The 11,302-nt window shown below is 60.3% G+C and overlaps 2 protein-coding genes across 2 annotated transcripts in view; one reads left to right on the top strand and one right to left on the bottom strand.

The window, feature by feature from the left end:
* The first annotated feature begins 6 nt into the window (after nt 1–6).
* Nucleotides 7–5,495, top strand: UCK1 (uridine-cytidine kinase 1). Its single transcript, XM_006918170.2, has 7 exons — nt 7–56; nt 452–611; nt 1,470–1,566; nt 1,721–1,863; nt 1,952–2,046; nt 3,749–3,797; nt 4,291–5,495. The coding sequence occupies exons 2-7, from the start codon at nt 473–475 to the stop codon at nt 4,470–4,472; spliced, it is 705 nt and encodes a 234-aa protein (XP_006918232.2). The 5' UTR covers nt 7–56; nt 452–472; the 3' UTR covers nt 4,473–5,495.
* POMT1 (protein O-mannosyltransferase 1) overlaps nt 5,496–11,302 on the bottom strand; it is a 14,544-nt gene continuing 8,737 nt past the window's right edge. Inside the window, exons 14-20 of the mRNA XM_025051247.1 lie at nt 9,891–10,078; nt 9,499–9,619; nt 9,159–9,256; nt 8,459–8,572; nt 7,679–7,805; nt 6,930–7,107; nt 5,496–6,293 (exon numbers count right to left, since the gene is read on the bottom strand). Coding sequence (XP_024907015.1) covers nt 6,119–6,293; nt 6,930–7,107; nt 7,679–7,805; nt 8,459–8,572; nt 9,159–9,256; nt 9,499–9,619; nt 9,891–10,078 — 1,001 coding nt within the window. The 3' untranslated portion in view covers nt 5,496–6,118. The remainder of the gene's footprint in view (nt 6,294–6,929; nt 7,108–7,678; nt 7,806–8,458; nt 8,573–9,158; nt 9,257–9,498; nt 9,620–9,890; nt 10,079–11,302) is intronic.

The raw sequence follows: 11,302 nt of genomic DNA, 5'->3' as shown, positions 1-11,302 counted from the left end.
GGCCTCACCAGCGGCCCTTCCTGATCGGGGTGAGCGGCGGCACCGCGAGCGGCAAGGTAAGGGGCTGGGCGGCCCGTCGGGGCCTGCCGTGTCCCCTCTGCCCCCGGCTCCCCGGGACTCCGGGCGGCCAGATCTGGCCTCGGTCCAGAGCGCCGAGGCGCCCCCTCCCGGGCGTGGGCGGGAGCTCCGCGGAGGGGCTGCGGCGCTGGTGGGCCAGGCCTGGGCCGGATCGCTTGCCTCGGGCTTCCCCAAAGCCTCCCCGCCAGCCTGGCCCCTGGGCACCCCCAGGTCCATGTCGCCCCTGCCAATGCCCCACGGCCCTCCTGCCAAGTCCAGCCCTGCTGTCGCCGGCCTAGCGGGCAGTCCCATGGGGGGACTGCTGGGTACCCAGGACCGGCCCCGGCCCCGTGGCGGGATGAGCGGTTTCAGGGTATTGTTTCTGTGTTCCCAGTCAACTGTATGTGAGAAGATCATGGAGTTGCTGGGACAGAACGAGGTAGACCACCGGCAGCGGAAGTTGGTCATCCTGAGCCAAGACAGGTTCTATAAGGTCCTCACCGCTGACCAGAAGGCCAAGGCCTTGAAGGGACAGTACAATTTCGACCACCCAGGTAGATCTAGAGATCCTGTGGTGGGCGGGGAGGAGGGCACACCACGGAGGGTGGGTCGGGGGTTGCACAGGGATGCAGAGACATCCGAGTGGTTCCATGGAATGGCTCAGGTGGCCTGAGGTGGAGGCCAGGTGGACTTTGCTGAGCTCTCTGGGTCTGGAGACCGTGCAGGAGCTGCTGGCTCCCTGGGTTGGAGCCAGTCAGGAAGTCTGCTCCTCTGAGGGGCCTTTGGGATCATCATGGTGATCTCTTACCTTCTCATTGTTAGGGGCACTTGGCACACACCTGTCCAAGGCGGCCTTTCCTTTCCCCACCTGCCCCAGGGGAGAGTCCCCGAGAGGCCAGCAGTGGGGAAGCAGTGGATAAATGAGAGAGAGGCCCTGACGCCTCCAATTCTGGGTCTGGTTGGGGGCCAAGGCAACAGGTGGAGATGGGGTCGATGAGGCCAGGCTGCCCCCGTCCGCTACTACTCTGTGGCTGGTTCCCATCTTCATACCTTTCCTGGGACACATGGGAAGAAGTCATTCGGTGGTTATTTTCCAGAAATAGAAACAGATGCCTAACCCACCTACCTCCCAGCACTAGTTGATCCGGAAATCCCTGTGTCCAAACTTCTGGGTGGGGCAGCCGCCTGGGCAGTGGCACTGCCGTGGTCAGCAAGGACAGGTCTGTCCTGTGGTTTGCAGGACTGCGGAGGGCTCTGTAAATGTAAACTGTAGCGGCAGCTCCCAGTCCAGGTGTTCCTTAGGGTCATGGGTCCCACTGGCACCAGCTGTGGGAGGTTGACCCCAAAGCAGAGGGAGTTCTCTTCTGCCCCGGGACACCTGGATTGTCTGGCCCTTTGTTCCATCCCTGCAGATGCTTTCGATAATGATTTGATGCACAGGACTCTGAAAAACATCGTGGAGGGCAAAACTGTCGAGGTCCCAACCTATGATTTTGTGACCCACTCAAGGTAAGCAGGTGGTCCCGGGGCTGGTGAGGGGCTCCCCTCCGGGGTTACTCAGAACACCCTGGCCCTCTGGTTTCTGTGGACACCCTCTGCCACCATGACCCGTTTCCTCCACGGAGGCAGTGCATGGAGACCATCTCCTGCTATCACCTGACAGGTTACCCGAGACCACGGTGGTCTACCCTGCAGACGTGGTCCTGTTCGAGGGCATCTTGGTGTTCTACAGCCAAGAGATCCGGGACATGTTCCACCTGCGCCTCTTTGTGGACACCGACTCCGACGTCAGGCTGTCTAGAAGAGGTAAGGGGATGCAGCCTCCGCCCTTGGCCACAGTGGGTCTCGAGTCCCGGGGTCTGAAGGTCACCGTTTTGGTCCTGTCCCGCTGCAGTTCTCCGGGATGTGAGCCGTGGGAGGGACCTGGAGCAGATCCTGACCCAGTATACCACCTTCGTGAAGCCCGCCTTCGAGGAGTTCTGCCTGCCGGTACCCACCTTTTGCTCACTCGGAAATGCCTCTGTTCCTTCTCTGAATGACACGTGGCACCCATCCTGTGGGAGCCGACTGTGGGTGATTGTGCTCTGATTTATAAATGGATTTAGCATCTTATACCCAAGTACCCAGGGAGTGGTCCCCAGCTCTCAGAGGTTCTCCGCCCTTGCCCCCCGTGGGCACATCCCCTCGCTTCTGGCTTTCAGCCAGGTCACCTGCATTGCCTTCCCCGTGACCCCAATGGCCCCCAGAGACCTCTGCTCCGGCCTGCTGTGTCCCCAGGGTGCTTCTCACCATCTGATGGGCCTGGGCCCTTGCTCACTCTCCGCCCCTCTTACAGGGCGATCTCCACGTAGGAAGGGATTTTATCTGTTTGTGGCCAGGAACACCTCCTGGCATGGAGCAGGCACTCAGTGCCACCACCCTGGTTTCCCCCCAGGCTGTTCCCGGCTGGCACGGAGGTCCAGCCGCCTGGCAGAGAGGACGCGCTCGGTCGTGTGGACGTGCGTCCTCTCCTCCGTGTTACTTTTCTAACTAGACAGGACTTGCGGCTCTGCTCAAACTGGAATGTTTTAAAGGGAAATTTAATAATACTTTGCTTCTTGGAGGTAAAAATACAGCACAAAGGAATTAAAACCAGGGTTTCTGCTTTAGATAAGTAGGACAAATGAGTTGTCTGCTGCTGTAATAAAACTTTTAATTTTACATTCACGTTCTGGAAAGTAACTAGGGAACTAAATTTTTAGACTGTTAACAGTGGACACCAAATCTGACCATGGAGGCAGGCGCCATCCTTGGCCAGGGCCCCAGGAACTGTCTTGAGCCTCCCTCTCTCTCCTTCACGCATTGTGTCTAAGCGGACCGTGTCCCTCCCCGTCCCCTGCTGGCTGTTAAAGACTGTTCTCTGCCCTTCGCTGGGCTCCAGCTCTGCTCCCCTTCAGTCTGCATCTGCGCCTCACCGGCCAGCTAGGCTCTCTGTGCTCATGCCTTCCCTGGGGCTCCACTGCCCGCAGACACAGCTGCCCTGGGACTTGGTCCCTGCCCACCTCTGTGGCTCAGCTCTTGTGACATGCCTCCTTGGCCCAGATCCCCACACCAGCAACACCAAACTTTTTGTAGGTCCATCCCACGCACCACACCAGTTCCTACCCCCCCGACCTCTGCTTTGCCTGATTCAGGTGTGTCCTCTTCCGCAGCATCTGGTTGGGGTCCCTGCACCACCCAGTGTATCTCTCTAGAAGAGAGGTGAGGTTGCTCAGCATGGGACTGTGGCCATCCTTGCAAGGATTAAGTATGTGGCATCGGGTCCTGCTCGCTCCTGCAGGGGAAGCACACGTCACATGTCCTGGCGGCTGCCACGCTTCCCTCGGCTGGTAAATTCATTTGTTAGCACAGGTCGCTGTCTGGGCGGCGGTGCTGGTAGGAATAAGCAAGAACAGCGTTTCCGAGACGCCAGGAGAGATGCCATTTCTTCTGGCCGCCTCCACCACCTTCTGCCTCACTTCCTGGAGCACCGTCCCTCACGCCTGGTCGATAATTACCCCAGAGCTCTGCCTGCCCCCCACCTGCCTGTGACAGCCATCTGGGTACCCCAGGACATGCTCGCTTGCCATTGCTTCGAGCCCAGCCCTGAGCAGCTTAAAGTCACCTTGGGAGAGGGACAGATCCCTATGAGACCCTCTTTTTTGCCTTGCAGACAAAGAAGTACGCAGATGTGATAATCCCTCGTGGGGTCGACAACATGGGTAAGGACCAAGCCTGACTCCTCTGCCTGTTCCCAGGGCCACAGGGCGGCTCCAGCCCAGAGCGCTACTGAGAAGCCCAGTGTGAGGCCTGTCTGTACGTGTGGCACAGGTTTAAACTGTACTTAAAATACATTTAACGTGCCGTATACCTTAAACTGACATGTTACATGTCAGTTACGTCTCAGTACAGTTGGTGGGAAAGTACAGTTATAGCAAACTGTTGGGCAGGGAGTCACTGTCAGCAGAAAGTCCTTTAACCAGGCTGTACGTGAGCACAAACCCTCGCAGACCAAGCGGGAGGTCTGGTCGCGCTCCCACCCCGACGTGCGTGTCTGCCGAGATTTGGCGCCGGGCAGACGGAACCAGTGGGGCTTCCTGGCCACATGCGCTGGGGGCCGGGCAGGTGTGGCCAGCGAGCGACGGCAGCCCTTCCTCCGGCCACAGCCGCAGTGGGAGCGGAGGTGGCTAAGTGGCTCTTGTCTCTCTGCCGCAGTTGCCATCAACCTGATTGTGCAGCACATCCAGGACATTCTGAATGGGGACATCTGCAAGTGGCACCGCGGAGGGTCCAATGGGCGGAGCTACAAGAGGACGTTTCCTGAGCCAGGAGACCATCCTGGGGTGCTGACCCCCGGCAAACGGTCGCACCTGGAATCCAGCAGCAGGCCCCACTGAGGAGCGGTGCTCGGCCTCCTGCAGGACCCCAGGAGATGCCCACCAGCCCCCAGAAACGCACTGCCGCTTCCTCTGTGGCCCCTGGCCAGCCAGTGGGGGGTGGGTGAGGGCGTTCCCCACCGACACGTCGCTCCAGCTCACTTTGCTGGGACGTTGGTTGGCAGGCCTTCCTGGTGTCTGCACCTGCTCCCTCGTGGAGGGTCACGTCCCTGGGTCACACTGGGAGTGCTGCAGGTGGTGTGGTGAGTCCCTGGTGGCTGCTTCCGGGAGGGACACAGGTCACGTATTTTGGGGAAGACTGAGGAAACAGCCTGGACACTGGCTGTTCCGGTGATTGTGACAGTGACCTCACAGAGACTTTCTACTAAGATCTGTCTGGTTGTCTCACACACGTGTAACAAAGTCTGAACAAATAATACTCTTTTTGTACGCTCCACGTCCAAACGTTTCCTAACACCATACTAGTTGCGACCTATTAGCCCACTTTGGTGACCCGGTAGTGGGCTGCAACCCAGTCTGGTGCACTGACTTAAAGAGCCAGAGATGCACGCCCCCCGCCCTCCCCACCCCACCGTGCTCTGAAGGCGGGGTGAAGAGCAGCCTGGGGGACAAGCGTTTTTGGTAACCAGCATCACAGAAAGCAGCGTCCCTGTGGGTGGGCGTCCAGGTGCCTTTGGACAGGCCTGCCCTAGTGTAGCCGGGGGCCAAGGCGTGTGCCGCGGCCCAAAGCCAGCCCACCTCTCTGCGTTCATCCAGAGTCCGTGGCCTCACGAATCCCTGTGGTCTGTGTTGTCCCGTTGTGTCTTCCCTCCCACATGGTGGCCATTTCTGTAAAAGTGCCCCTTTCCCATTGCCACCAGCCAAACTCCAGGGGCATCCTGGTTCCTTTCTGTTGAATTGTAACTAGTACATAACATGCATCAGCCGAGTGTGGCAGAGCTCCGTGGCTGGTTTCTGGTGACTGACAGTTTGTCAAGCATATTATGTCCTTTTTGGAGAGAGAATAAATAACACCAATACGAATACCAATTTGTCCCTTTTTAATTACATCAAAAGAGACAACTTCGGGGCAAGGAAACGTATGGGTGACACAAACCTTGACTATTGAAGGTGCTGCCCACACACATCTCGACAAACTCACAGGGGCTGAAGAGTCAGCCACCGTGACGGGAGGCCCCCCCTCCCATCACCCCAGTGGCTCATGACACTGAACTGCTCCCTGGGGACCGGAACTCCAGCTCAGTAGGTCCAGTGGGTGTGCGGGAAGGACCAGGCCCGTCAGCCAAACCCCCATACCTGCAGCACCCACATGTCATCAAGACTGGCCCACCAGGCTGACGACTCCCTGTCCCCGCCCACTCCCTCCCTGCCTTTTCTCCTTGGCTGAGTCCTATGCTAGCCGCTCAGCTCAGCACAGCATGTCCTGGGAGTTAATGGACACGGAACATGTTCTTTACTTCCTGGAAAAAACGAACTTTGCTTAAATGAGGTGCCTGTCAAAGGGCTGTTAAGAACAAAACCAGAACAGAGCCTTTGCCAGGCCTGGCCGGTCCCCCGGAGCCTGGAGCACTCCCATTGTCACAACTCGGCAGAGACGGCTCTACCTCGTCCCAACCCAGGCCCGATGTTCTTCACTGTATCCTGTCCTAGTACTTCCGGATCAAGATGTCCCAGCTGTCCTTCCAGCGAAGGGCCCTGAGTTCGCTGGGTGAGAGCGACCTGTCCCCATAGGTCAGCGGGCGCAGCGCGTTGAACACGTGGCAGGCGGCTGAGTACCATGCCACCACCAGGGCGCCGAAGAGGCTGCTCTGGATCTGGGACCTGTGGGTGCCAGACCAGGGCGCAGGCGTGAGGGGCTGGCTCTTCCTCCCTGTGTCCTCCACCTCGCGGCATCTCAGCACCTGTCACCTCGTGGTCGCATACCCCGGCCTCTGTGTTCCTCCTGCCACCCGCCACTTCATCCTCAGCCCTCTCGCATGCTGCTTCATGCACCCGGCACGGCTTTCCTCACTCGCCTGCTTCTAGAATCTTCCCCCGTCTAAATGCAGATGCCACCGTGATCACACCGCAGCCCTCCTGGGATACTCGGAGGCTGCTAACTACCAAAAACCAGTCCACGCCCTTTGCCCTGGCCTCCAGCTCCGGCTCTGGTTTACGGCTTTCCGTCCGGCTCACCCCCGCCCTTCCCCCACAACATCCGACCCGCAACCACTGGCTGATCCAGGACGCACGGCACACCCCTCTGTCCCCAGCCTCGGTCCCTGGTCCTCTCAGCCACAACCATCCTTCCCGCTTCCCACGTCAGCTGTCTTCACCTCCCAGCCAACCATGGCTTCACCCTCAACCCCTGTGGCGCCTCTTCTGTGCCTCTCATGACCATAACCCACTCCATGTCACACTGAAACTGTCACTGGTGACTCCCTGGACCCCCAAGAGGCGTGACCGTGAGGCCCATACCTGCACAGGTGGTCACTGATGTGCTGCAGGACCACGGGGAGCAGGAGGATTTGGAAGGTCAGTGCGGGTAGGTAGTGGTAGAGGAAGACCGTCTTGTCCATCAGGAAGAAGGGCAGGTAGTTCACGGCCCAGCCACCGACACACAGGGCCCCGGCCAGCACCCAGCGCAGCCAGCAGTCTGGGGGACAAGCCATCTTCAGCCAGCGCCGATGACATGGGCCCCACCTGTCAAGGCTCTGCCCGCCTCGGGCCCTGGCTGACTCGTCCCTAAGTTACACGCACAGGCTCTCAGTCTGTGACTTCTTGTTGGGCCCTTCCTGGGCCCTTGCAGACCAGGCCCAGCCTCTGCGTGCTGGTCACAAGATCCCACTGGCCTCAGTGCCTATGGAGCAGGGACTCGTGGGGACAGCAGAGTGAAGGTGTCTCCAGGCCCTGCCTGCCCTGGGTGTTTACTCCTTTTCCATATCGAGGTGGTTTTAAGTGAGTTTCTGTATCAGGCGAACCACCACCACCCATGGCCCAGCTCCTGCGGCTGCTCTGTCCTATCCAGCATTGCCAGGGCCTGCGATAACGAGGCACCAAGGCTGTGCTACTGTCCTGGGTCACAGAGCAACTCCTGAAGCTCCCTGGAGAAGCCGTGAAGGCGACGGGGAGCTGAATTGCAACATTCTGTCTCGAGGGAAACAAGAATAATTTAAATTCCCTGGGTGTAGAGACAAAGAGATCACCTTAAGGTGACCCGCACTGACCCTCGGGGAGGTCGCAGATGTTCCTGCGGCGTCTGAGCAGGTACCAGAAAAAGAGCAGGGCGTAGAGCACGGTGGCCAGGCCGGCCGAGGCCCAGATCACGATGTTCCCCAGCAGGTGGATCTGCGCCTGTGAGTGACAGGGAGATGCTGTCAGCAGGCCCTCCGCCCCCAGGGAGCGCCCTCCAGCCCTACTGAGATGGAGGTGCCTGCTCCTGACAGACCCTTTCCAAAAGTGCCATGGTGCTCTTAACCCGGGAGCAGAGAGATGCTTTTTTAACGACAGAGCTGTTCCTGGGGGGAATGGCAGAGCGAGGCAGCTAAGGACGACTTCCCGGGGCCCTGCTTCCGAGTGCTCGCTGGCACTTCTGGGTGGGCAGGGTTTTCACTCCGGCTGGTCCACTGCATGATACCGAGCACGGCTCAGGCGGGGCCAGCACCGCATCGCTCCAGCGGGTGGAGGGAACGGATGTGTGAACAGAGCTGACAGCTCCGACGCCAAGTGCTGTGCGGGAACAAGGAGGGTGTTTTACAAACCACTTTTGGCGGAAAAGGACAATGCGCTCCCATGAAAGCAGAAAAGCCTGGTTTCCTTTGACATGTAGATGGGACCTCACGCTTTGGTGTCTGACGAGAGTAAGAGCCTGTGCTGCCGATGTATGTAGAGAGCAGGAGTCACAGGCCTTTGTGAGGACGCACTGCAGAGCCAGGACGTGGCGCCCAGCAGAGGACCTCGGGGCATGAGACGGCTCTGACGGCGGCTGGCGCCAACACTGCACTTACGCTGGTCCTGGGGTGCAGCCAGTAAGCGATGTTGGTGTCCAGGGTGACCCAGTCCAGTGGCGTGGAGCTGTACTTGTGCTCCGAGTCGTCGGTCCTCACTGTCAGCATCCTCCACTGTGACAAAGCCAGAGAGGCCTCAGAGCCTTCGCCACTCAGGGTCGGTCAGAGGTTGGAGCAAACCGCTGCCCTTCCACGCGGCCTGTCCACCTCAAGTCCCTTTGGGTCATGTGGCAATGGTGTGCTGGGCCGATGGGCGTGCTTGTCAGGAGACCTGATTCTAACCTGATTGTGACCTTTAGAGATGGCTCCAGTCACCTTGTCCATAAATAAAGTGACCGGCCTCAGTGCTAAGGGCATTTTCAGACCCGGGACCCCGCATTTGTGGTTCTGACGGCTCTAGGGATCCACCATGTTGACCGGGGCCCACTTGACCTGACCTGGGGGACGCTGAAACGTACCCTGGCAATGCGGCAATGCTACGTGGCTGCAGAACCTCCTGACTGCAAAGCCACAGTCCTGAAACTGGCAGTGCTGTGCTTGTCACCTACAGCAGAGGGAGCGACACGCTCCTTCACTGCTGCGTCAGGTCCTAGCTTAAAGACGGACGGACGTGGGAAGGTAAGGATCCCACAGACCGCGGAGCTTCCTCTGGGGAGGAGCCGGCCCCCAGAGAGCAGTCACGCCTCCCTCCGCGGGTCACCTGCAGCTCTGAGAATCTGGCCATGAAGCTCAGGTTTCTGCTGATGTCCATCTCGGTAGGCGAGTGCAGCTCCAGCTCCCTCTCCTTCTGTTCCTGGCCTGACGGAACACACCGGAACCCAAAGGAACGAGAATGGGGTCAGGGCAGGGGGTCACCGCAGAAAGCTGACTTCCCCATCCTCCAACACCCCCAACGACTCCGGCACTCCGCTCAGCCTCCCCCTCGTGAAGCCACCGGCGAATGAGAGCTTCGGGCTCTCAGGGAGCCTGACCTGGCCTGCACAGGGCCCCTGGGGGCCGGTCTCTGCCCCCGGGAGCGGCAGCTGGCAGGTGGCACTCACTCTTGCCGTAGCGATGCTCCTCCACGGTCCACGCGGCGCTCTCGTGGTGGCCCCGCGACAGCTTCTCCCCGACCACCTCCAGCTGCCGGAAGCCCCAGTCGGGGAGGTGCGCCCCACTCACCTGGAGGGCAGACGGGCGGACAAAAGGCTGTGACGGGAAAGCCCCAGCCTGGTCACCCCCACCGCCAGCCGCTGGTCGCAGGCAGACACTCCTCTGCGGTCTGCGCATTAGGGTTCAGTGCTAAGTCATGAAAACCCCGCCACCTCTGGGGTGACCCGCGGTATCGACATCCAGCAAACACCCTGCCCTAGAAGGTGCGGTCCGGCGGAGTCAGGTGCCCGGCTCCTGTGGGCTTGGGGCGCAGGCCGAGCCAGCCGGAGTGTGCAGGTACCTTGAGGACCGCAGAGGTGTTGAGGTGCACAAGGCGCACCTCAGAAAGGATGGTCTTCCAGATGTCCGTGTCCGCGTCTCTGTTCACGATGTCCTGCAAAGCACGCCTGGTGGTCAGGTCGCTTTCGTGCCCGGGGCCCCTCTCCCACGAACGCGAAGGCCAGCCGCCGAACACCAGCACCGAGCTGGCTGGTAGCGGGACGAGCGCCCGCAGGAGCAGGCGGGCCGAGCCACCGTGACAGCCACGCACGGGCAGCACGGGGCAGCCCCAGGGACCCAGGCCCCTCACTGCGGTCTGGGATGCCTGTTCACCCCCAGGGCTCAGACGGCACAACGGAGGTCAGGGACTGTCCCTGGGAGGTGTCCTTGCCGGACTCCTGACATCGGGCAATAAAACACATCTGAAAAGCACTTGGCGTCATCCTAGCCTCACGATGACCCTGTGAGGTCACGTAGCTGAGAACCAGAGAACCCAAGGGCTAAGTGGGAGCTGGGCCCAAGGGTCCGCCTGGTCATCAGCTGTTCTCCCTCTCCAGTCAGGCTGGAGGGGCCCCCAGCAGGGACTGAGGAGGAGGGGGGCAGGGATCAGTGATGAGACCTCAGCAGCAGGCCGGCAGCCCGGGAGCGGCTCTGAGGAGAGGCTGATGGGAGGGGCTGGCGCAGAAACCCCCAGGAGGCGGCAGTGTAGGAAGGCACCCGACACCCGCAGCACGGGGCAGAGGGACGCGCCCCCGTGCACGGAAGTGGGACGCTGATCCCCGCCTTGCTGACGGCCTAGCAGCTGCACGGGCTGGGGGTGTGTTAAGTGGGGGCTGCTGGAGGCTGGGAGGGAGCCTGACTCTCGTGGAGACCCCAGCTCCGCTGCGCAGGCTGAGGCTGCACGCACGCTCACGCCCTTGACTTCAGACGGTCCAGTGGTCTGTTCACATAGCATTCCTCCCACACCCTGGCCCAGGATGCCATATGCAGCTCTGGAGGGCGAGGGGGACTCTAGGGGGACCACCTTCCCCAGGTCACTCGGAGGAAGGTGGCTACCAGCCCCGCTGCCCCAGGAAAGGGCAGTCCCCAGGAATCCCCCCAGGAAATCCAGTGACAAGGGCATTTATCACTGCTGAGCGAGGGTTGATGGGAGAAGCACCACAGTTGACGGGACGTGGCTGGAGCCTCCTACTCTGTGGTCAGTGACCTGGTCTTGGGGCTGAGTGAATGGCCAGCACCCAGAGCCCAGCACGGGGCATTTACCACCTATGAAGAACCCGTCCTGACCCAGGAACCGCTGGGTTCCCGCAGTCCACAAAAGAGTGGTCTGTGCTCCCCGTGAAAACGTCTGCGCTGCAGCTTCTTTGGGGCTGAAAATCCCTGACCTGACTCTACACCTGCATCGAGACTGTTCCACGGGCGGTTTCAGCGTGG

This window comes from Pteropus alecto, unplaced genomic scaffold, assembly GCF_000325575.1.
Source record: "Pteropus alecto unplaced genomic scaffold, ASM32557v1 scaffold67, whole genome shotgun sequence".
In the NCBI taxonomy this organism is placed as follows: domain Eukaryota; kingdom Metazoa; phylum Chordata; class Mammalia; order Chiroptera; family Pteropodidae; genus Pteropus; species Pteropus alecto.
Note: the sequence above shows the minus strand (reverse complement) of the source record. Positions and strands in the feature narration are given on the sequence as shown.

What these genes read in the sequence shown, in the direction of transcription:
- UCK1 (XM_006918170.2), top strand. Translation starts at nt 473, where the DNA reads ATGGAGTTGCTGGGACAGAACGAGGTAGACCACCGGCAGCGGAAGTTG. An exon ending in GTACAATTTCGACCACCCAG is followed by an intron (nt 612 to 1,469) that starts GTAGATCTAGAG and finishes CCATCCCTGCAG; the next exon opens with ATGCTTTCGATAATGATTTG. An exon ending in TCGAGGAGTTCTGCCTGCCG is followed by an intron (nt 2,047 to 3,748) that starts GTACCCACCTTT and finishes TTTGCCTTGCAG; the next exon opens with ACAAAGAAGTACGCAGATGT.